Source organism: Electrona antarctica (assembly GCF_951216825.1).
Source record: "Electrona antarctica genome assembly, chromosome: 4".
NCBI lineage: Eukaryota > Metazoa > Chordata > Actinopteri > Myctophiformes > Myctophidae > Electrona > Electrona antarctica.
The window spans coordinates 24,544,422-24,571,389 of record NC_136809.1 but is presented as its reverse complement, the minus strand read 5'-3'; the positions used below and the strand labels follow the sequence as shown (position 1 = coordinate 24,571,389).

Sequence of the window (26,968 nt, the reverse complement as noted above, 5' to 3'; positions counted from 1 at the left end):
AATGTGTATGATTCTGGGCAGGGAGACAAGTCCAGGTGTGCCTTGGTATTTTGTGATTTTATTGCAATACATACAACTGTATATGTACTTTTGTGAATGTGCACACTCATTTCCCAATACAGTTGCATGCAAATGACAGACAGACAGACAGACAGACAGACAGACAGACAGACAGACAGACAGACAGACAATCTTGCATAATATGACAGATGCTGCCTTGATATTTTTACTTTGCCCTTTGGTGTGTCTTGGACAGAAATAAATTCTACGCCACTTTTATACACTAAATCAGCCAGCCTATACCGCAAACTGCTGAGAGTTCATTTACATTTTACATTCTCAAAATTAAACGAACACACAGGATTTTTCAGTGTCTTCATATTCAGTTACAAGTACAGAAATGCCAAGCATGGTTTAGGTTAACTTCACTTCACTTCCAGTTCTTCAAAGAACAACCACATGTTTTGTTGCAACTTTTTGTTGCAATCCTTTCTTAAAGGGTCACTGAGGGGTTAAACATGCCTTATTGTCTGTTCAGGACACTTGAAACAGCAGCTGTTTGGGGACCATTTGTCAAGACCGACCCCACTCTATGGTCTGAAAACATCTATAAATCAACAGAATGGACCATGTGACCAAGCCAAACCCTGCTTATCTAAACATCTAACGGAACACCTTTACAATTGGCTGGTAGCTGAGGGGCTTGGAGACAGACAGTGGCTAGCCAGTGACCTAGACCCTATTGTCATCACACTCCCAGAGGTCGGCCACAGCAGCTTCCTTCCCCCAAGGGAACCAGCAGGTTAAAGGTCTGAGCCTGTGTACTGTACACAATCACATTAAGCCTGCAAGCCCACACGTGGCTCTGCCTCCGACAGAAGAAAACAAAGAAGTGGTGATGATTTGTCTTTTTTGTTTTTGTCACCTCAGCTAATGAAATAGATAGATGATGATAAATAGATGAGATATTCTGGGTTGGCAAGCTAAGAAGCCACACACTGATTAGACAAATATAAAAGAGTATCAATTCTAATATAAATGCACAAAATGAGTCTGTCCTTCTGTGCACGTGTATGCCATTGCCAGACTGTAGTTCACACATTCCGACAAAAAACATCCGACCGACAGACTTCAAATTCTGCAGACGAGTCGTAGACGACCAGAGGAAGTGATGTGCCCAGCGTCGAGTCGGTTGGATAGCCGGTTGTCCAGAACCACCGATCCAACCGATACACTCATATATAGGTATATAAGGAGATCCAATTGTCCAGAAACACCAATCCGACCGTTATGCTCATAAAACACAGACAGACGGACACACGGGTACTCTGACAATGGGTACAATGGGTTTCACATTACTGTGTGGGGAATGCATTCCCAACTCGGGACCTTGCAGTTGCAACATTCCTGAGTAGGTTGGTCTAGTTATAGTTATGTGGCCTTTAAGTAACTATGAATCCATATACTTTCACTAAGTATTTCTGGACGGAGCACCCATCCGATATGATTTTGTGATGTGAAGTGTCAAGATTTTCATTGGCTTAGAGAGAATAAACCAAAGGTTCCTAAATGGAAGACATGTAGCACATGGCCAGAATGGAACGGTGCACTACACGACTACCTGAGCATTAAAATCTAATGGGACAGAACATAAACATGGTTTATAAAAATGCCATGTAATGATTAATGGTCATCAATATTTTGTATTCTGAGAAGCATGCTAAGATGGCTGAACACAAAGGTCAGGCTGAAAGTTGGCATTAGTGCTGGTCAAAGGGTAAGAGAGGTCATCAACAGACAGGGCCAGGGAGGTCTGCAGGGGATTCACACTTGTTTTCTCAAGGGAGTCTTGAGTACCTCCTTTTTGCAACGGCTCTCAGTGGATCACTGCATATTGTTGGGGGAGGGTGTGTGTGTGTGTGTGTGTGTGTGTGTGTGCCCTGTACCACCAGGAGGCCTAAAGGATGTTACGCAGGGCCAGCGCTACACCACAGTACTGCTTAACCGCAATGTCGAGGCCCAAGAGTCTGTGGCTAAGTTAAGTGCACTAAATTAAGTGATTGCGTGACGGTGCACTGCCTGTTTTTCTGGTATGTTGGCTAAATCTGAAATTGAATTCCTATTTATCAGTAAGAGTAAACCCACAGTCAACCCACTAGGAAACAAGAGAGCAGTTAAATGACGCTTGCATACCGATAGTGTGTGGTAGTTTTGTTAAGTGATCAGCCGACACTGATCATATCATTATCTGCCCGCTAAGGCGGCTGACATGTTGAAAAAAATAGTCGCCATCTTGGAATTTTGAGTGGCCTGGCCAGCGCCTTTTCCATAAGAGTGGCCCTTAGAGAGAATTTGTGCCAAATTTCATGCTTGCATTATATCATTAATCTGCTCCGCTATTTTGGAAGCAAACTAATCTCTTTTGTAGGGCCCAGATCGCCTCTCCTAATCCTATTCCCAGTGTCAAATCAGTGTAACGTTATTATGGGAAGGCCATAAGCCAATGCATTAGGCCCCATACTCAATATTTTAGAACAGTGAAAACAGGAATGTGGTATGTGGCTGTTGGAACAGTAGAACAGGGAAACACTACAGTGGCTAATAGTACATCCCTCCTTCTCCCTCCGGTATTGAACAGAGCTGTCAGTTGGAATCAAGCGGCGTCTGTTTTCTGTCAGGGGCTGAAACCGAGACGTGTCACCCTATCGCCAACACAAACCTGGAGGGGGCGAGAAGTGTCTATTTGACAGATGGGCTCTGGGGACAGACAGGGGGGAGTGTGAAGGTGGGTGTTGGCAGGGAACCTAAACTGTTGGCTTTCCATCCTCCTGCACAGAGCTGCTGTACGACAAGGTAAGGATTCTCAATGAATCCTTGTGAGATCAGTTTGACACGACATGATAACTTGACAATTTGTGCTCATCACAATAAAATATGTGGCCTTAATCCAAAACGTACTGTGTGTAGTAGGCCTGAAGAGTTTTGAGTGGTGTGCCTTGCCTATCGTGTGGTTCCTTGACCTTCTTTACTGGAATCATATAAAACAGCAACTGGGTTTAAATAACTTAAAGCCTAAATGTTTTAAACCAGTACATTGTGACAGCATAAAAATCCAGGGGACACATTTTGAATGTGTAAATTGCAAAAGGCAGTTATTCACCCCATCCCTGGTAGAAAGCAGTGGTTTAAAATTCCATGGGACATCCATGTCAAATATTTAAACATCAAGGGATAAATACTGGCTTGATTATTTTTCTTTTTCTTTTCCTTTAATGAGCTGATGTGTTTTCTGTGTCAGCGGCGCTCTGCCATTATACCCACACAGCATTAAGCCCTTAAATGTCAAGTGTTACTAAATATTAGCACGGTCAACAAAGCGGTCAAAGGGGTGTTTACAAGGAAAACTGTGTAGAGATTTTGGCTGTGTAGGCATTAAAAACAGGGTGAAGGTAGTCTTGCAAAAGAAAGAAAGAAAAAAAACGTAAGGGCCAAGCCTTTCAGAGCCAACAAAGAACTTCCACTCTTGCAGCACTTTAGACACTGAATAAAAGGACTTTCTGACAGCCAAATGGTCAGGATGGAAAACCTGTCTATCTGCAATAAAATACGACACAGATAACAAGACAGAAGTGTTCAGTGACCTAAAAGCCACCACCAGCAGCCTGGAACATAACCTGCTGCTTGTGTGTGCGCCATGACTTGGACTTCAATTAAATGCAACTCAACCAGGATGCAGAAGACATAAAAACGGAAGAGATCAGCTTTTGAGATACCTTTAAGAGGTCGCCAAGTGGTGTCATGTTGGATCATAGCTACATTATACAATACCTCCCTGAAATGAAGCATGCAGTATCTTGTCCGACCACGCCCTCTGTGTACCTGATCGCTTATTTGTTATGGGTCAAGGGAGCTGTGACGAGATGAGACCAGCATGTATGTGCTGAGCAGCTAACCACTGTACCAGGGTAAGTGTTTTCAAACAAATGAGGATATGAATAATATCACGGGGATCATGCGTTAGTCCGACATACGTGGCCAATTAAGACTCAGCTGCATGCTTTTATGGTTAGGGTTAGTAATGTTGGATTATTGGGACGTTGGACAAACGCTATTCACCAAGGGTGCGGCACGCAACATTTAGCCCATGTTTTTTTTGCTACTTTTTCTGACTGAGACAATGTGGAACACTGGGATTGGAGACACGACAACAGGACACACAGCACAAAGAAGACACAGGGTGCAACGAGCACCTTCCGTGTCTTTGAGGGGTTTATCACGGGACAAGGCTGGATGGATGTACCAAGGGGACACAGAATGGACACGGGCCTACAGCAGGCAGAGCCCACTAAAGGATGTGATATCCGAGTTGAGAGTTAGGAGAGGACATATACAGTGCTCTTGTCCAGCCCTAGACGGACAGACAGAAGTACAACAAATCCTCTGATAACAGATACAAAGGGTATTGTATAACCGGGTGGGGCATGCATTCCCAACTTGCATCCTTTCTGACTTGCATCGTTAATCGATAATAATAATAATCTTCATTCATTGAAAACATAATAGAATAATCAGTAAGAAGCTAATCAATAGTTGCAGCCCTGCATTTAATAATAATAATAACAACAACAACAATAATAATTGTGTTCTCTTTATTTGTGGTGGTATTTGCTACAGTAGTAGTGGTATATGTTTTATAGTGTCAGTGGACTGGTGATAAACTGGTCTGACAAAATCCCAAAACAGGTAGCCTAGTAGCTTTGGAAAAGCTGAGGAACATTGTATTAGAAATAAGTTGAGAAAACAAGCATCCAATCCAAAGAAACCATAAACAACATATACCCATCCCCGTGAGAACACATGGCCACGGCCCTTCATAGATGGTCCAAGCGGTGATGCGAGCAGCCCTTCATAGATGGTCCAAGCGGTGATGCGAGCAGCCCTTCGCCCTCGCCCCAGCGGTGATGCGAGCAGCCCTTCACCCTCGCCCCTGTTATGACTCCTGTTGCAGGCTCAGGCTGTGCCGTCTCATTCACAGCATTGTTCCACAGCTAAACAAAAAAACACTTCCTCTTCCTCACATCACGCCTCCCTGGCGGGCTTGCTCGCTCACTACAGAAAGACGTGCAGCATGTACTGCTAGCATACGACTAGCCCCAGACACTTGGGTGCGTTTGTAGGTGACCGCCTTGACAAGACATCAAGTACAATGACCACTTAATATACCTTAAGTTCCCAGCGTGCGCACGCACGCACGCACGCACGCACACACGCCAAACCAGGTTTCTAATCTATGTTACACTTCCTCTCAGAACCCATTACTCTACTCTACATCCCCAGCCCTCAGCCCAGTGAATGCCTGAGATGCCGATTATGTCACAGGTTAGAGAGCCAACAGTCTGGCTGACCAGACGGCACTCCCCTCTCTATGCTCTACTCCCTGAGGAGGTGCCAGCAGTCTGGAACAGCAGGACCCTGGGTGGGAGGGAGGGAGAGGAACACCAGGACCCTGGGCGGGGGAGAGGAACGGGTGGAGGGGACATAGAGGGGAAAACAGAAATCTTCCAACGTGTGGCTTTGTGGCTTACATCATCATCAGACATCATCGCCATGAAAGGCACTGCACACTCACTTTTTTTAACTACAAAACACTGGGAGCGTGTACGAAAAATATTTTTTTTTTACACCTTTTTTACAACTTTTACACCTTTTAACTTGTTGTGATGTGACAATGATGTTTTGAGGGAGGGCGTGACTGTGTGTGTGTGTGTGTGTGTGTGTGTGTGTGTGGGGGGGGGGGGGGGTGAAGGTGGTATAAGGAGAGAGTCATAGAGCAAACAAAAGACTCACACGGGAAGCTTCCAAAATCAAGGCTCATTGAGAGAGTAACGCGTGGCGTCACACCGGTGGAATGCCGCTCCTACATGACTCACTGTAGAAACGACAGTGCCCGTTTTAAACTGGCATGGGCTTTTATCTGACGGGAGCCGCTGCGCTGTCCAGCTCTGTGGCGATATAGAGGCCAGGGGGCTGAGAGCAGCTGGCGCCCGTCATACATATACACTGTACATATGAGATCCACATGACGACCTTCCTGTTAAATGCAGAGCGTCAGCGTACCTGTGAGCAATGGCAAAACCATTTCCTCTCAGCCCACGCGGCACAGGTGAAGAGCAGCAGCATGGATATATGAACCATTTGACCATTTTGGAGAAAATGTAGCAGGGACTGAGACTTAAGAGTATGCCCAGCTTCAGAAGCAAGTACTAGCTACAATGGGCCAAAGTACCGCTATTTAATTGTGTCAATTGGGCGGTTTGATTTATATAGTTGTATTCACAGAGAGAAAGAATAATTAGATTGATGGTGAGACAGAGCTCTGCAGTCTGCGGTTCCCATCCGGCTGCTGTACCGGCCACTCGTGCGTGTGTGCGTGGGTGTGCACGTGTGTGTATTAGATGTACAGTGCTTTTTATCCAAAGCACTTTACATCTAATAATTGTGCATTACATTCACCCATTCACACACTGATGGTGGAGGAAACCATGCAAGGCACCAACCTGCACATCGGGAGCAATTAGAGGTTCAGAGTCTTGCTCAAGGACACTTCGGCACTACCTCTGGGGGAGCCCGGGATCGAACTGGGAACCTCGCGGTTCCCATCTGGCTGCTGTATCGGCCACTCGTGTGTGCGTGCGTGCGTACATATTCAGCTGAGCTTGGCAGACTTTTACAGTTACCACTTTCCCTCCCATTCACGAGTTACACGAGTTATGTTTTCATTGTTTAATTCGCGTTTTTAATACGTTTTAAGACTTCCAGGGTTTCCATCGGACAGAGTGGGATAAGTGACCCGTTCGGATGATGTCACAGGAGCGTTCCTCCTCCGCTCTTCGTTGTTGATCGGCACTTTAGATTATTTTTCAACACAACCACAAAGGATCACACCATTTCAAGGCAGATTTTTATGATGATGTCGGCGCGGTGGTTCTTCAAAGGTTAGTGAAAAACTAGGTAGTCAAATGGGGATTGCGGTTTTTATCCCGCAGTCAAACTGTTAAAGTCCACAGCTGTTTGTGGCTGTGGAGCTCATCTATCAACAGCCAGGAAGAAGCTGACACTACATGTTCAATGTACTACAGTTGGCTGCCCCGGTGGCTCACCTGGTAAGCGGCATATATCCAGCAGATAGCAGAACAAAATGCCACAAATCATGAACACAAAGTGGGATTGCAGTGAAACTGCAAGTCGCACTACGTTGAGGAACAATGTAGTGTGAGGGGGGGGGGGGGGGGACGTCATGTGTCATTACACATTACACATTTTATTTAATCACGTAATGCGCGCAGCACGGTGAGACGGGGCCGCCGGTATTGAAATCTCCAGCCGTAGGTGTGAACGCCTTTGCCGACGTGCGAATGGGGGACAATTTAAAACAAAGGCGGCTTGCTGTAGTTTGCGACTAACATAAATTTGCATGCACAAGGAGTAGTAGACTATCTTTTGTTGTTTTTCTTTCTCCCCCTCTCTTCGAAGTTAGACTGGACAAATAAACTCTAAACTGACTGGGCCACGGTGGTCTGACGCTCATGGTAACTTGCGCCGTGGGTGGAACGGGTGGAAAAGTTTGGTTACATTTTAATGCATCTGTCAATAATGCATTGTATTAAACCCAAATGCGATACCTTTGCATCATGTCTGCACCGAGTCGAAACAACACGGGAGCCGTCAGCTGTTAGCCTGGCGCGGCCAGACTCATAGCGAGGATTCACTGACGCTTCCTCCCCGCATACGATATATGTTTGCGGGGAGGAAGCTTAGTTGTAATATCTCCCGCAGATCGATTGAATAGTCTCACATAATACGTGACGTATTCCAATGTGCATCAGTGCATGCAACTTCGCAATCTATCGTTGCTGAAAAGGCAGAGCTACAAGCTCACAACGCAGTGCAACCAGACGCGGTGTGAGCTTGTAGACTGGCTATTTTTGGTGCGTGACACCAACGTACGATGATGTATACATTACGCATTTAAAGTGACGGTACACAATTAACAGTTCCCTCTGTCTTTTAGAAAGGTACTGTATAAAAGGCCCTAGTAAAATGTAGTGCAAAGGGATGCCTTGGTTGGTTAAAATAAAGAGAAGATTATTAAAATATAATAAGCATATATATAGTGTGTGTGTGTGTGTGTGTGTGTGTGTGTGTGCATGCAAAGTGGAACATCACCAGGGCTAAACTTCACGTTATTCTACGTGATAACGCAACCAACATGAGTACATGTACTTTACACTTTTTTTTAAAAAAAAGCATCGGTATCGGTATCGGCTAACACATAATTTGTTGGATCGGAAACGGATCGGAAACGAAAAAGGGGTATCGGGACATCCCTAGTATTTATGATGTAATTATTTAACAATTTGAACGAACCACCCGAGTCTTTCAGGGGAAAAAGTGTACACAGTATGAAGTATTTGGGTAAAAGTGTACACAGTATGAAGTATTTGGGTCAGTGATTGGTCAACAACGGTAAGCGTTGCTTGGTGTTGACAGCAGCACATGGCTCAGTGAACCTCTGGATACAGTTGGGAGACCCGACAGACCACTGTTAAATGTGTGGGTTTGTTAAATGGTGGGTGGGGGGCACGGTATACCGGCGCCGTCCAAGCTACCTGATCCCCCCCATCTGCACGGCAACTCTGCGAGAACTGCAGAATCGCTCATGTCTTCACGCGCTCTCCCCCCCCCCCCCCACGCGGAGACTGGATACGCAACACACACACACACAGCAATACCACTATAACAGTGATATGTGTGTGTGTGTGTGTGTGTGTGTGTGTGTGTGTGTGTGTACGTGTGTACTACTACACAGTATATCTACATGTTGAGTGGTCTACCAGATACACTGCAGAACAGTAGCAGGAGAGCAGTGTGAGGGGGAGTGAAGTGCGATCCGTACAGTCCAACCTGCTTCCTTTGGGCCATTCTATAGACAGCATTACCAAGTGAAGAAAGCAACAAAAGTTCCCCTTCGGCAACTATCTTCATAATCCCCCTCCAACCAGGCCAAAAGGAGATTTACTTATTCATTATTATGCTCTAGCAATGGTCAGAAAAGACGTTAACCTGTGGTAAAATAAATACAATGGATTTCCCAGGCAATGCAGGCATACTTTGAGGCTAGAGTCGACTGAACCAACTACACTGTGACATTAAACTGATCTAAACCTGACTGGACCAGTCACAGTGACACTAAGACACTAAACTGATCTAAACTTGGCAAGCATTAAAGAACATCTGTAAAAAAGAAAAACATTGGAGTCTGACACATCCGAGTGAATTAGGATCTGGCTGCGAGCGAACAACATTCCCTCAGTAACTTGGTGTTTCTTGGCATTGCCACATCAATGCCCTTTACTGCTATTATTTGATGATGGCGGCGCAGATTCTGTGGAGTGAACAGGGACAGCGGGAAGTGGCAGCAGCCTAGTACAGGGACAAAGTAGTATGTGTGTGCGTGTGTGTGTTTGTGTGCTTGAGAACAGATTAAAAACAACAAAAAACAACCCCAAAATGGGGCCACTGTGGCAGCGTCGTCTTGTCTGTCACTTGTCTGGGTTAGATCCGGGTGAGAGAGACAGGAAGAGAGAGACAGTGAGATATAGTGTGTGTACTGTATGTGTGTGCCAGGGGGACAGACAGACTGGTACAAGGCATACTCTTTCTAAGGTCAGAGGAAGAGTCAAACCAATATGCTGTCAACAGCACCACCTGTTCCTGGAGCTTCATTTCTTGTAATTGCTCATACCTTCCCCGTTCCATTTCCAAGACTGATTTCTTTCATTTTCTGAGGTCTGTGCGACTGGCAGAAATGTAGGGGCTCCCAACTGGCCCGTTAAATAGAAGGACGGTACGGGGGAAAAGGTGAGGTTTCTCTTGCATATAATGTGGGAAAATCCTCTGAATGCACTTTTGGAAATGTTAATGCGTTCTGCATATTGGTCTCGGAGCCCACCTCCTCTCCGGTAAGGAAGCTGGAGTTACGCAACACAGGAGGTGTTCAGTCTTTCCACTCTTCTCATCTGAAGCGCACGGAAAAACAAAAGTCAGTGCTTTGTTGTTAGCTAGATTAACCCCTCTCTGTGAGAAGAAGTTATTTGAAAACAGTTTGGGACGTACATTTTGTTCCATCATAGGTTAAATCTTATATTTGTATTAACTGAAGTAGGGTGTGTGGTCATAAAATGTATTATGGTCTCTTCTAATATAAACCAGCCCTTGTTCTGTGTGTTAAATGAAGCCATATGGATAACAAATGGAGATATGTGCTGGTATAATAGCCTATGTGGACCAGATCCACAAACACATTTTGTCCAGCAGAGACAGAGAGTGGGAGCTATTGGTCAATCCACCAAAAGCCTGCTCAAACATAAAATTTGGATTGAGACTGGAGGGAGTGTTGCCTCAGCTACCCTTTAGCAATTTGTCATCATTACAACTTAAATGTCTGGAGACAAACTTTCTCGGCCCGATCAGATAACGGAGGCATCCGTCTTGTCATTGTGAAGGCTCCACTGGCCGTGTGTGGCTGACTTCTCGCCTGAGCAATGTTCCGTGTCTGCGTTGCTGTGGTGCTGCTAAACCGGCCTAGACTCAATAGGAAAATCCACAAGTAAACTGAAAACAAATGTATCAATGAAATGACAAGCCATAATCCAGCACGCCAGCATCCTGGGGGGCTCCCTGGGCCATGCAGCAGGGAAAACACAGCGAGGAGAGGAAACGGAGAGGACCGCAAAACAGTGTGGCTCTTCTCCACCCCCTCCCCGCTTCTCCCCTCGCCCGCATTTTAGAATTACATCCCTGTAAATCAGGAACGGCAGTGCCAGAATCTAAAACAAAAAACACACTGGGGTAAGAGAGAGAGAATGTACCATGAGATTAATTCCAAGGGGCAGTAAAGGGACGCACAAGGCTGTGGGGAGTGGGTCATTTTAAATCCTAGCATTCGAGGGCTTTAATAATAATAATAAAATTCCTGCTTGTTGTCTAGACACAGAAAACTTTCAGTGGCTGCCAAAATCATCCCGCCGCCAGAAAATTTCAGGGGAAAGCTAAACTTGAATGAATCATCAAAATAACAAGAGACGGCTTCACATTTTTTCCCCCTGAAATCCTGCACCAGAGGTTGAAAGTGCAGGTAGTTTGAACGTCTCAAGGCTTAAGAGTCAGACGGCCACATTTAAGGGGCTAGACTACATTTTCCAATGACATGGCAAAACATTCGACAGATGTTTAAATAATCACTCCCCTTTTTAACAACCTGCAAATGCCTCATCAGTTAAAAAAAGTGAAAAATCAAACAGAAATCGGCAAGGACCGAGCTGGAAAAGAAAATGCATGGGGTGTACTGTGGAAGGTAGCTCACAGTGTAATGCCTTGCTTACAGGTCTGTCTGACACTGCCAGCTTCTCAGCCAAAAGTGAAAAGCAAAGACAGCCTTTCGTGTGGGATTGACAAATGTAAGCAGACAGAATGTGAATAAAACAATGATATTTCCCTCATCTGGCACAGCACTCAAATGAAGTATGTTAGCAACAGGTTTTGGTATGTCATGTTCACATTTTCAACTCCTCCATCAATACACAACTCTGCTTGGGAACATTGACAGATCCAAATATTCAGATGATCAGATCAGACTATTGTTCATCATGGTAATAAAGCATTATGTAGCATCTGTTGAATTCCTGACTGATTTTGATCACTAATGGTGTAGCTATGGAGAAATGTTATGATCAGGCTTGGTGATGAATAAATACTAACAACCTCTGTGTTGATATTTGATAAGCCGAGTCTCCTGGGCGAAATATTAGTATAGCCAGCCACATTCACCATATTCACACAGTGGCCATTTTGCTATTAACACAAAAACTACTTGTGGCGGAATGTTCCGCCATATAGAATCCACGGCAACTGCTTCTGGCGGAACGTTCCGTCATATAAGCTTTATTATTGATATCAAACTGATCGCTGATTTCTTTTTTTGTGTTTTGTTTGTTTGCTTGGCCTTTCCTTGTTCAGCGATCCTAGGCCGGTTTCGCTCATGCGCACTGCCGTTCACGTCTTGTATACAGGCGGACTAAAAAGCTGAATAACTCTAAATCTACGGAGCTCTCCATGGTTTTGACAAAACGTGCGATGTTCGGAGGTCTTTTCTGATTGTCCGGTGATCCCGATTGGAACATTGGGGCTTTCTAGAGCAAGGATGGCCTCATTTAGATCGCTAGCATTGACGCTAATTATTTAGCATCTAAAATGGACGCCCAAAACCAAGTAGATCCGGGTCGGCAGTCAAGCGTTGGCACTTGCGTTCACCAAGTGGTATACGGTTAAGTGAGGCAGACTAAACAGACTTTGAGGAAGTATATGGCTGGGTATTTTGGGTATGGGCTGCATGACAACGTCTGGCCACAATACAAGTGATCGCACCACACACACACACACACACACACACACACACACACACACACACACACACACACACACACACACACACACACACACACACACACACACACACACACACACACACACACACACACACACACACACACACACACACACACACACACACACACACACACACACACACACACACACACACACACACACACACACACGCTACAAGCTCACAACGCGTCGCATACCATCAGCTCGTAGATCCAGTCGCTCTGGATTAAGAGTGTCTGCTAAACGCCTAAATTGTAAAAGTGGGCGACGTTCCTCCACCCACTTTTCGACCATCGCCCGTTCGCCTGCTATCGCCTGGATCATTCGTCTGGCTGTCGCCCGCTGTTAAAACTGTTACTGTAAATCTTTTCCTCATTGTAAACCTGATTCTACTATACTTTCGGGGACAAGTGTACGCATGCATGCGCGCACAGTCACGCCTGTGTGCCAACTGCCAATGGTCAACTCTGGTTTCAGTCACAAGGCTCTACAGAACCATTCACTGCAGGTGAAACACAGCTCTTGCTCTAGCCTAATTATACTAGCCACAGACTGCATTCACTCAGACAGAGTTCCCTGAACTTTGGCAAAGCCCACAGCATTCACACAGACTAGTGAGACTACTTTAACGTTCATTACCAAGAGTAAAACTCACTCCTTCCTCAGGTCCTCAAGAGGCATTCAAGTGCAGACCAACAACCTACAGCAGTCACAGGGCTTTGTCTGTCTATTAATGTCAGATGGATGGCATGTGTTTTTCTGACCACCCAAAGGAAAATGTGAAACGTTACAGACTAACAAGAACATCTAGGGACAACTTAAAAATAAAAATAAACTGTGATGCACTTATGAGTCAGTAGTTTATAAATGTATGTTCCACAAATTGTGTCCATTCAATACATACATAGTGATTTAGCAGGAGACACGCATGTACACCGCAAACTAACCAAAGCCAACTACAGTAGTAGGACAGCAGAGGAGTGGTTGCTGGTCAAAAAGAATAAAAGCTGGATGCAAATAAATAAGTTACGGACTGGAAACAATGTGAAGCTATGCAGTATCTTCCACTGATTTCACTCTACACATACAACATATTAATGAATAAATCCTGCACACTTCTTGAAACTGCCCATTGGCCAGACATAAAGCTTTGAATGATGTCAATCAGTACAAAATAAATCACAAGTCTTGGAAACGCGGGAAACCCTATGTACAACACACTAAACCTTGTGAACGAACATAAGAAAGGAAATCAGTCAGATGGTTAATGTGGATTCATAATTACAACCAGTTTTGTACTGCAACAGTATAATGTGTGTGTGTGTGTGTGTGTATTGTGAGAGTAGCTATAGTTTTTGAGCGGTGCCTCCGCTCCATTACGCAGCTATGTACGTACGCACGCACGCACGCACGCACGTACGTACGTACGTACGTACGTACGTACGTACGTACGTGTCTGTCTCTGTGTCCAAGCACGGAAAGCTGCAACACGCTAACTCTGTCATTTCTCAACCATTTTGGACACGGGAAGGCTCCCTGGAACTGGGGCCCCCCCCCCCCCCCCCCCCCGGGTGCATTCCTGGGAATCTGGATGTTCCGGGGACCTGCCAGGGACCCCCTAGTGCTACCAACGAATATTCCATATTCTAATGAATAAATATTCGAATGTAAAAAATGAAAGAATAATCGAATATTTTAAATTAAGGTTCAAATTAAAAAAATAACAATAAAATTGCTGTGTGAGTTCTGGCGAGACTCTGTGCTAAGGCTGAACGATTAATCGTTTTTCAAACCGAAATTGCGATTTGAAACCACGCGATTAGCAAATCGCAAAGGCTGCGATTAAAAAAAAATCATAATCAACCCGGAGCGCGTCTGATCCAGTATTTACAACACGGCTATACAGTGCTCTCTATTCTAACCAATCAGAAGTGTCCCTGCAGTGCATGTGACTGCAGTGCATGTGTACACGCTCGCGCAGTGCCCAAAACAAAGTCATAATTTACGTCTACTCTGCTCTGTGTTCAGTGCGTTGATGCTAATGCTACCATGCTAGAAGTCAGCAGCAGCTGAGGAGCAGATAGCATCTGCGGAGCCCGAATAAACTTTCTTAAATCCGCACAATTTAATCCCAAAGAGATCAGGCACTTCAGGGATATGGCATTATTTTGGTTTTGACGTTACAGACGTCCAACAAGAGAGTTTTGTGCAAGACCTGTCATGGTACAGCGACAGTCAAAACATCCCGCAGCAACACCACAAACCTTCGCATGGCACGGGCGCTGTCCTGCTGTCCTGTCCCCTGTTTATTTGCTACATTGTCGTCGTCGTCCCCGATTCTAGTGAACCGGTCCCCATTGTGGTGCATGTACATTTGCAATGATTTGTCTGAGCGAGGTCCGCGAAATTGTACCGAGATCCGAGAGCCATCATTAAAAAAAAGCTTACACCAGGACCCGTGGTGGGAAAATAGCCGGCCAACAAGCTCATAAACATTAAAGTTAAAGTTATGAGCTTGTCTTAAACCTCAGACAAAATTATCTCTAATAATTGATAGCCTAATTCTGTCATCACATCTGTCAAAATGTAGCCTACACTTATGCAATGCATATGCTTTTATTTGGTTACAAAAATCACACCCGTGTGAAGTGAGGGGCGCTCTTATCATCGTACATCATCATGACGTAAAATAGACACTAGGCCTATTTCTTTGCTCAGACAATGACATAAAATTGTCAATGGGAATGTAATGTTTGTGTAGGACGTTTGTGAACATACGTGCACTGGATTTAGGAGGGGCTACTGCCCCTCAAAAACAAATAAATCAATTGAACATAATATCTAAATGTGAATATTAAATGAGAATCACAATATTGTGCTCTGATGATTAGATAACTGTAGCCTAATAGCAATTGCACTTAAATAGAAAGTCTTGAAATTACATTGCATTTATGGTCTGTATCCAGAGAGCTATAAACCGGGCCGGCACCCTGGGCACGTTCCTGTGGGTCTGGAAGTTTCGGGGACCCCCCCCGGGGGCGCCCACACGGAGTTGCACCACTTACTTCACACGGGTGTGATTTAAAAAATATATATCGCGAGTCAAATCGCAATCGCAATATTGGTCAGAAAAATCGCAATTAGATTTTTTTTCTCAATATCGTTCAGCCTTACTCTGTGCCACGTAAACTAAAACATTATACAACAATTAGGCTATTAAGATAATTATGAATCATTCATTTGATCTCGCAAGACTCAAGAGAGTGCATTTCTCAGCACCAACCGCGGCCCATACAGGACCGGACGGACGATAAAGAAAGAGAAAGTTTTACAGCATATTATCCTGCAATATTCATATTATATTCATATTAAAATCATATACATTCGACATTCGAAATCATTCAAAAAGTGTTCGAATACATGTGGTGTTTTACAAGGAATATTCGAATATCATTTTTGGCCAATTCTGGCAGCACTAGGACCCCCACACAGTAACTCTGATTATTTTGGGGAAAAATCTTCGAGAAAAAAAGAAAAAAAAGTACAGTACAGAGCGCAGTACACTACAATACAGAGCACAGTACAGTAACTATAACAATAAATGTATAGTTGCACAGCTCAGTTATTTTTTTTATCTTCACCATTCACTATAGAATGCACTGGGTCATTCCACTGCTTTTCAAGAACACATTACGGTTGGTAATGATTCAATGAATGATGTTAGGAGAAATTGACGGTGGGAACTGGGACGCTAACGGATTCACCTTCCAAGTCTGGAGGGCATTGCTTGTTGAAGCAAGTCAGTCCTAATGCACTACGCTTAGGCAGTCACATTGGCTGTGGATTTGGTTTTGCATATTATGAATGATGGCAGCTGCAGATTCTCCAAAAAGTAACAAAATCTAAGACAAGTCATTCAAAAGTCACCTGCAAAGACTTTTGTGGAATAATTGGGGGGGGGGGGGACTTGATGAGAAATGTGTAAGAAGAGAGGAGAGGAAGAACAAGAGGAGAGAAACGAGGGGACAATTTAGAGGAGAGACTGACAGGAAGGGAGATGAGAGAGGAGCAGATGAGAAGGGAGATGAGAGAGGAGCAGAAAGGGAGACGAGAGAGGAGCAGATGAGAAGGGAGATGAGAGAGGAGCAGATGAGAAGGGAGATGAGAGAGGAGCAGGAAGGGAGATGAGAGAGGAGCAGGAAGGGAGATGAGAGAGGAGCAGATGAGAGAGGAGCAGATGAAGGGAGATGAGAGAGGAGCAGATGAGAAGGGAGATGAGAGGAGCAGATGAGAAGGGAGATGAGAGAGGAGCAGATGAGAAGGGAGATGAGAGAGGAGCAGATGAGAAGGGAGATGAGAGAGAAGCAGATGAGAAGGGAGATGAGAGAGGAGCAGATGAGAAGGGAGATGAGAGAGGAGCAGATGAAGGGAGATGAGAGAGGAGCAGATGAAGGGAGATGAGAGAGGAGCAGATGAGAAGGGAGATGAGAGAGGAGCAGATGAGAAGGGAGATGAGAGAGGAGCAGATGAGAAGGGAGATGAGAGAGGAGCAGATGAAGGGAGATGAGAGAGGAGCAGATGAGAAGGGAGATGAGAGAGGAGCAGATGAAGGGAGATGAGAGAGGAGCAGATGCAGTGAGGGAGATGAGAGAGGAGCAGGAAGGGAGATGAGAGAGGAGCAGGAAGGGAGATGAGAGAGGAGCAGATGAGAAGGGAGATGAGAGAGGAGCAGATGAGAAGGGAGATGAGAGAGGAGCAGATGCAGTGAGAGTCAGATCCACATAAGTTGCTTTCTTCTTGCCGCCCTCAGCACATCCGAGTGTTGAACTGCCAAGGAGAAACGCACATGCACTGCCGAATAAGGGCATAACACACACATTGGCACACAAACACTAAGTTTGCAGATCTCACATACTTCCACTCTCTCAGGAACATTGGGTTGATGTTGGGCAATGACAGACAGGCACATAGAGAAAAGCAACACGAGTCTAGGAGCTCCAGCAAGGACAACCGACTTCCATACAGCAGACTACGGAGTCCGGACGTTAGCACTATGGAAATTAAATAAACAGTTCCCCAATCTAAATTGCCAAGGCATACAGTAAGTACTGTACAACGAGCATCGACATTCAAGACTTCATAAGGCAGACATTTCAGCCACTGACCTCTATTGATATTCAGCCCGAGGAGACGGACTACACAGGCCTTTTTCCGCTGTGTGAGAGTGAAAGGGGTGAGCTGTAAGGCGAGGATGCACACGCAGCAGAGAGACTTGCTTATCAGGGAGTCCTGCTCACTCAGGCTTAATCACAGCATACCAAGTAGGCCATCCATACCACTTCTTTCTGCCTTTGCCATTAACAATTTAGCTTCCTTTGACGAAGTATTCTGTCAATTAAATTAATAGGAGCGCCCTCCTTTGGCCAATTGGAGACTGTTTTCAGTGCTATTTGGCATGATCCTCTACCATACTGTAAAGTTTCATAAACATGTGACGCTGCATGTATGTATTAGGGGAAGAAGAATTTTCATTGGTTCATGTGTAGAAATGTTTAATTTAAACACCAGTATTTTCAGGACAAAAGGTTTAATCTCAGTTTGTACTAATATTATTTACTTTAGCTAAAATAATGAAACAGGGAATCGATAAGCATTACCGGAATCGATAAAATCCTGACGATAACCATCCCTACAGAATGGGAGAATACTCTAAATAAGGAGGAAACAAACTAAATCAACAACACAGTGCCAACACATGCAATTCCAAATCCCTGTAGCATTAACAACAGTGAGTAATGTGTCAGTGTGAGCATTCTTTCCTTTAGGAATTGACCCAGATACACACTCAGTAAATACTGTGACTGTCTGTGTCAAGCAGTGCTAATAATACTACCAACTTATTCTGACAAAAGGAGAATGGCAATGGAATTTTAAAGACCAAGTTGGCTACTATTGATAGATAACTATTTATTAAAGTGTCCTGCATCATAAGATGCCCAGCGCACGGGCTGGGCATCTCACACAATGTACATACACCAAGATACACCACTAATGCTACTACTGGCATGTGACCAACCACCTAAAACAGTGGTTGACCCCTATTCAAACAATTTCACTTGATTACGTATATAATTCCCCCCCGCCCTATGCATGGAAATCCATTTTCCTCATTGCAGGGCATGCCAGATCTGAAACCCTGAGTGGCATTATCCCCAGGTTGAGAACTCTTGGCCTATTTAGTCTCCAACATGCCTAAATAGATTCCCTACATTTTAGGAAGCCGACAGGCCTAATTTAAGCTCAGCATTGCGTGCTGACAGTACATCCTGTGGAAATGTTATGCGTGTGCTGTGTGTTGAGTACTTGCACATTGCATACATGCAGTGACACAAACACAGTACCACACCAGTATTTTGTTGGAAGAAGACATAAGTGCTCAGACGATGGTCCCCACTAACTTCCCTGAAATGCACTCTGCCCCAGTATAATGTTGGGACTTGGATGCAGCCTGCTTCTTTATCTTGATCACCAGCTTCCTGGCTTGCGCGCGCGTGCGTGCGCACGCACGCACGCACACACACCCCTGAAATGGTTTTACTTGCATAATGTATTTGTTGATGTTTGCTTGCACACAGACATCAGAATAGGGTGAAACTTGCAGAATCATAGAAGCATGATTCTTGCAGCAACTCCAAATTCCCCAGGCCTCCCCTGTCTCTCTCTAGTCATTCAGTAAACAGAACGTTGGGGAAGGTTATCCTTTATTATCCTCCCTTAGATTTCAGTGACAACAAAGTGGGGGGGACACACCGTCCATGTAAAAGGCAACCACTCTAGCTGCAGTGGCGAGAGAGAGACAGAGAGTGAAGGATCAACAATTATCATCTCCCCACAGCATTAGAAATAGCATCTCGCGCCACAATCTCAGATTGTTCCCCATTACCAAGCCTGGGTGCCTCTGGGGCAATGAGGTCCACATTCTACCAGAAAACTTACATGGCATATTTTATTATTTTAAGATCCAAAGAGCAACTGTCCCAGATAAAGATGTGGTGGTGCTCCACACTTACAGTGTATACTAGTGATGTGGATTTCACACCTAGGCACTTGGGACCAAAACACTGGGTGGAATAATCCTGCCACCCACAATCTATAGCATGCCATCCGTAGTTTATGCTAATTCTATACCTATGGCCACCTGAGAGCAGAAGAGAGGACAGCCCAGTAGGATGGGCAAACCAATAATAGCACCGCCCCCCCACCCACACTCCACTAACCGACACATCTGAGCGAGTGAAAACTTGGCCTCCCTGGAGGAGAATGTTAAAAAGGCTAAAACAAATAAAAATGTAAGTTTTCGTTGGCCGATTTAACAGCACAAGCTCAACAGAATGCATTGCAAACTGTTTTGAACCAAACATTTGATTCATGATTGCTGATGAGTCTGACCACAAAACAGATAGCCGCTATACATCTACTCATTGACCAAAATGTACAAAACGCACACATGCATGGATAGTTTGTCCACTCTCATGTAAACAGCAGTGTTGGCTTTTGAATATGCATATTATGTATTATTGTGATAACCAGTCATTTCTCGAAGGCTCATATACTGTAGCAGCAGGTAGCAACAGACAATAACAAAACTGCCTCTAGCTCTGCACTGTACACTTCCATCTCTTTGATTGACAAGCTAAACAACGAATGAGGGGGCTCTACAGAGCCTTTACCCCACACCCCCCTCCTCTCTTTTCTATCGATGGGGAATCCGTCTGTCAACGACCAAACATCGTGAAGGAATCTGTGCTATCTGGAGGTGCCTTCTCAGCACGCACGGTCAGGACCTGGACGAATTAGTGACGTCTCGATTGGGGCCAGATCAAGTCAAACCAAGACTAGTCACATCTGGCCCAGAATATCACCTGATTTCAATCAACATAAATTTTACCCACTAAGACGGACGTCCCCATATCATAACTAGTCAGATCTGGCCCAGAATAAGATATATTATTTAAACTGGTGAAGACGTCCTGGAAATTACGTAAAGATCATCCCCATATGGGCTGTGATTAGGCCTAGTCCTGAACGTCACCGGAGTCACTGGAGGACGTCATCATGACGTTATTTGGCTTGCTGGGTTAAGAACCAAAAAGAACTGAACCCAACCAGTGGAAAAGGGGTCTGAGTGAATAGTGTCTAAACAGCAAATGCAACAGAGATCCCCTCAGGTTACCACAGGTTGGTGCTGGCACTAGCCAGCAGGACTATTGCAGTATGGCAGTGCCTTGGTGTAGGCACTTTGGCTCTGGATTCACTACAGGCATAAGCCCATAACAGTCAGACCATGGGGAAGGCTGGTATATTTTGAGTCATCTCTTAGAAAATAGTGTATCAGAGAAACCAGCAATCTCCCCATAGTTGTGCCTGCCTCTTGACAGAAAGCCCAGCAAGTAGGGACACTACTTCATGTCTCAAACCACTCACTATTGCAGCCATTTTAGATAAATAACTAGGTATAGGACCAAATTTCTCTTGTATGGCAGACAGAATAAGATGGGGGAATTCTTTCAGCATGTAGAGCTAGGCCTAACATACAAGGCTTAGGCACATGACTCTGACGAAACATGAACACACTAATGCACTGCTGCTGCATGCGCAGTTGTGCACACAGGGTCAACAGGGAACATTTATACTGGTGTTCATCAGTACTGTATGAAAGAGAGAGTTTCTATGTACTGCTCACAGTCTCCTCCATCCCTTTCCACCACCACCCCTCCTATTCTCAGAGACAGAGGATGTGCCTATGATCTGGAGACTCACATTTCCTCTCCGAGGTTCCACATTCCTCGGATTCCGTCTTAAGACCACTGCAGCCCATTTAAAACCATTCCCCATATGGGAAAAAAGGAGAGAGAAAAAAAAAGACTTGGGACATGCAGGCAGGCAAGATGACTAGATCCTATGGTTTGTAACTAAAAAAAATTCTACAGTAGCACTCGAAGACATTTTCTCCATGATTATCAGCATAAATTCATTCTAAGAACCAGAAGCCTGTAGTCTTCCTGCAGTTTATTTATTAGAATGGAATAAGTACATTAAGCAAAATATATTTTCCTCACTATTGTGACCTGAATCACGATAACAGATAAGAATGTGTTATCGTGAGTGTTAATTAAAATGAGCAACTAGGTCAAAAAGAAAATGTGTCTTTCACTCTTTTAGAGCATATCCGTCCGAGGTCATAATGGAGATATAACACAAACAATAACATTGTGTGTTTATGTGTATTTGAATGAAAAAAGTTCCTAAAAGTAAAATCATAATTACTTCCAAGGCTTATAAACAGTCACACACTGCATGGCTTTCAAAGTCGTCATATTAGGTGTGCAGTTCACACTACACAACTTTTGGTGTGTCTTGAGTCGTCATGGTTTCCAGACATTATGACTGATCGGACAGAGGGTCACACACAATAAGTTATTTCACCATCATGGCCATCAGAAAGGCCAGGAAGAAGTACACTGTCAAAAGACCAGTTCAGCCAGGGCTACAGAAACGTTTACAGATGGATGGAAAATGTAGATATGTATGTTAGACATTGAGGGAAATTAAGATTCACACACACACACACACACACACACACACACACACACACACACACACACACACACACACACACACACACACACACACACACACACACACACACACACACACACACACACACACACACACACACACACACACACACACACACACACACAAGAAAAACTATATATATCCTGCACTTTGCTGTACAGATCAGGCACCACAGAATGACACGGGCCAGATGTATTTGTAGCCTAATAATCAATGACTACATGGTTTATGCTTTATATGCAATAAATAAATACATTATATCCTTGAGCCTAACAATGCAAATTAAGATATATCATTGCAAAAAAAAAGCTTGAGCGGTGCAGAACAGCTCCAACACAAAGCTATGTCTGTCTGTCTGTCTGACCCTGTGTATGTATGCAAGTCCGTTTCAGCATGGACAGCTGCAGTAGCGCTATGTGACCTGGGGTGGCACTGTTGAGCGGCACACACACCCATTGCCCACTGCAGAAGCAATAGTACAATACATCCATTGACCACTGCAGCAGCAACGCTAGTACAGCGCAGTGCAGTAGAGAGTTTATTTCCAGCTTTTTGGACACAGGGTACGTATATACATTGAGCATTGGTGCAGTTTAGTCTTGACATAATCACAAGAAAGGAAAGGAAGAGGAAAGTCCAGGGCACAAGTTGTCACTGTACCGCACAGAGTACAGTACAAATAGTACAGTACTGTACAAATAGTACAGTATAGTACCATATAGTACAATACAGTGCTGTACAGTACAGTGCAGTACGAATAGTACAGTACGAATAGTCTAGTACAGTGCGAACTGTGAATAGTACAGTACCATAGTACAGTACAATCGAATAGTACAGTATGAATAGTACAGTATAGTACGAATAGTACAGTAACAGTACAGTAGTACGAATAGTACAGTACATAACAGTACAGTACGAATAGTACAGTAACAGTACCAGTACAGTACAGTAACAGTACCAGTACGGTACAGTACTAGTACCGCTCAGTTCACACGGGTGTGATTTTTGCATAAAGTTTAAACCACGTAATCGTGAACCAGGTCAGCCAACAGCATCAGAATTTCATAAATTATCCAGTCATTTGTGATACCAGCCTTACCAGGATATCATTTTTCAAAAAAGCAGCTCATTTACTCCATGAGGGTACATTGCAGGGACAGAGTCATTTCCTCTGCAATGCACTAATATTCAGAAAAAGTATTCCAATTCCAATCATGACAAACATTTATGTAGGGTAAGTGAAGTGACAAAGACTATACCCTCATGGAACTTGCAACCCCACTGGCAAAAGGTTAAACCATAGTTATGCACACGGGACACTGCATTTTACATACATTATTCTGGCTTGTGGGTAACTTATACACAATAGGCTATTGTGCAGGTTTTTATGATAACGAGAAAGCAACATAAAATAGAATGAACAAAAACAAAACAAAAACCAGGCCAGGTCAGGTTGTGGCCTCCTGGTGGTGCTATAATAGGCCAATGTGAAAAGGGTGCCATTTCTTCTCACGCCTTTGATGGCAAATGGATGATTTGAGGCATTTTGTTCCAAAAATGTGTTTTGCAAAAATCCACCTGTTGCCATACATCCAGACAGACACTTTGCCACTCCATTTGCCATTCACGTTATGCCTCTATTTTCAAGCAACATAACTTTTGTTATTGTTTAAACAATCACCTATATGTCCATCTGTCCAGTCCCCCATTGCCTGTAGCTCATCTCTGCTGGTCCAGGTCCAGATATCTTGCATGGCATGCTAAAACCAAACAGCTTTTATTCTTTTCCACTAGCCTAAAGGAAAATTCCCCCCCAAGCTTGACCGGGGAGATATTCAGCTTTTGCTCTTCATCCGACCACCAGGAAACCTGCTTTGGGTCATGGTACCAATGTAACCCACGCTCATCCAGACTTTCCATCTCAGAGGAAAGCCTGGTATTCATTCCAAACTGGACCGTGTGATCCGGTCTAGGACACGGATAATAAAGGGTTTTAATGGGTAGGCCCTAAAATTCTGGATGCCCTGGCCTTGATCGCAGGGAATTATTGTGTGTAATTCTGGTTCCGGTTTGGTTGTACCAGCCTCAGTCAGGACTCCTACAAACCAGTGACTACAACTACAAGTCTACAACACACTGATTTCTTAGTCCGACTACATGGCCGGTTAAGACTCACCCGTGGCTAACGCGTGCGGTTCTGGTTTGGGGATAGGGTTTAGTATGGGGCTTTATGGTTGGATTATTGGAGTCGGATTCATGGTTGTCGGATTATTGGGAGGTTGGACTAATGCTACGTACCCTTTGAGGAGGTGGTGTTTCAGTGCATCTGTGGCGCCTTGATTTGTAAATTGACTAATTTTGCAGTTTGCAGGTGCAATCTAGAGCGATACAGAAACCGCCTATTTGTATGTATGTGTCGAAATTTCCGGATACAGTAGGCTCTGGGCAGGATCTGGGCAATGAAAAGTAAATAGAATCCCATCTTTCCACAGGTGCTGTGGTTTTCAGGAATTGACTTCCATTCGCCTGCTGGCAACAGGTACAAGAAATTTGTTGACCGGTCTATAAGTCTGAGATTACCCGTGGAAAGTACCCTCACCCTTACTTTCAAGATCTCCAGGTTTTGTATTATATTAGCCTCTGTTATTTAAATAGGTCTTAAATATTTAGTCATATTTGTTTTATTTCAATATATACCAGTATATGCCATTAGGCTTATTCGTTATATTCCAATGTAGGCCTGTCTTAAATGTGATAACGTTACAGCTATTTTATTTAAACACGAGGCACATTGGTTTTAGTTAAACATGTCTTATATATGATGCTAGACTCATCGTGCCGTGATTTTTGTATATTTTTCAGCCATGTGTTTATGAGGTGACAGTACTTCATTAGACCACTTGGTGTGGTTGTTATGTGCAATGATGTCTTCCCTTTGTATTTAGGGTTACTTCCTAGAGGCTGAAACCTTGACAGTCAAACGTGCCAATGGAAAAAAAAATAGTGACATCACAAATCATCCCCTCCCCTAACTCCTCCCCCTTTATCATACAACCACAGCTGTGGGTGCGGCTTCAGTTCAGGTGGATCACCTTCACCATCCACCAAGCAAACCAGGCATACTTAATGAACTGGTGGGCGTGTCCACATAAAAACGACATTTTAACAAATACTGTACACTTTAAAAAAAAAACACTTAATACCTGATTATCATGTTTTAGGGTGCAAAAACCCATGGCACTCATTCTTTAAATATGATACCAATAGGCTCATATGTTATATTTGAACCCATGTGCAAGTAGAATGTTAGCCTTAGGTTAATATGTTTAGGTTTTATTTGAACATGTCTTTAGTATGATAATGTTATAGGTTCCTGTATGTTTGTGTTCTTAAATCATGAATTATGTTAGGACAGGTCCTGAGCCTGGCTTATGTAAACATATCTTTAGTATGATATTGAGCTCATGGGTTTAGCTTTTATTAATGTTTAGGCTCGGGTTTGATAAACAATGTCTGTATTAAGTATGACACTATTGGGCTCACATGGGTTTAAGCTTCATTTAAACACTTTATTAGACGTATTTCTCTCAGTGTGAAGTGACCGAGCTAAATACTAGTCTATACATTAGCTAACATTGGTAGAGCTAACGACTGCTAACGTTAGCGGGGACACCCTGGCTGACTTTCGAGATACGTATGCACGCGCGTGCGCGTCTCGTTGTTAACCTTATCATAGGGTTTAAATGCAGACAATGGACACATTTGCAGCAGTGAAACACAGCGGTCAACATATAGTCCGTTTTGATGAGACAAATGCCGGCGTCCACACGGCGACATGATTCTGCAACGTTAGCATGGCTAGTTAGCACCGGCTAGCAAGCTAAAAAGCGATACGGGGCTTTAAATCGTCCTACCTGTCAACCGCAGCTTTACTGGGCCATTTCTCCTCAGTCCTTGGTTAGACATTCCCCTTTATGTTCCAGCTTGATGAAAACTCATAAAAAGGATGTACAATGCATGTGTTGTTAAAGTAGTGTGGCTTTCTCCTAAAACAGACACCCCCCGCCACCCCCTCTGCAAAAATCCTCTGGCTTCGCTATGGGTCAGCTCGTAGTTTATCACCATTGGAAATCACACTGCCTCTAAATGCAGAAGAATGGACCAGTCACAGCAGGGTGGCTCCGATACAGACACTAGTGGTGCCATAATATTCCCATCCACAAAGTATCTTCCGCAACAGGAAAACAAACAAAAATGCAAACACTTCTTCTCATCCCAATCGCGGGTGATGATCCAACAAGGGTAGATTCAAAGCCCCAAAGTCAACAGAAGGATTTGCCCTCCTCCATCCGGACAGGCGTGTGCGTGTATGTGAAAGAATGATGAGGATGCTTCTTCTGCTGCACGCTGCTAGTGCTCCGGTGCTGTTGAACCTCCTCCTCACTGGTGACATCACCGCCACACGAGCGCGCGTGCACGAGATGTGGTGAATGCAGTAGACAGGGTGATGATGATGCCCACCCATAATAATGAAACTCTATGCTGTGCACGTTTACTTTGCATGAAATGTGCTATATACAAATACTAGACAATATTGTGGGGATTTGGAGCTCAGCCTCAGCCATATCCCCTTTTGTGTCACTCAAGTCAGTGAACAATTGCTCATCCATTAATATTGTATATAGTTCATTAACTTCATTATCAAGGTGATCATGGATCCAAGTTTGCAGGCAAGCAAATTAAATGATAGTGACACCTGGTGGTGAGATGATACATTGCCACCCTTCCCAATGCACAAGATTCCTCAGAAGCCACTTGTCGT

The 26,968-nt window shown here is 44.2% G+C and overlaps 1 protein-coding gene across 2 annotated transcripts in view; it reads right to left on the bottom strand.

Annotated features, from left to right (window-relative positions):
• Positions 1 to 26,612, bottom strand: part of LOC306922290 (E3 ubiquitin-protein ligase SMURF2-like) — a 97,926-nt gene extending 71,314 nt beyond the window's left edge. Inside the window, exon 1 of one of the 2 annotated variants that reach the window (XM_079499774.1) lies at positions 26,061 to 26,612. In XM_079499774.1, coding sequence (XP_079355900.1) covers positions 26,061 to 26,112 — 52 coding nt within the window. In that variant the 5' untranslated portion in view covers positions 26,113 to 26,612. The remainder of the gene's footprint in view (positions 1 to 26,060) is intronic. The other variant, XM_079499775.1, reaches the window with a different exon arrangement.
• Positions 26,613 to 26,968: the final 356 nt, after the last annotated feature.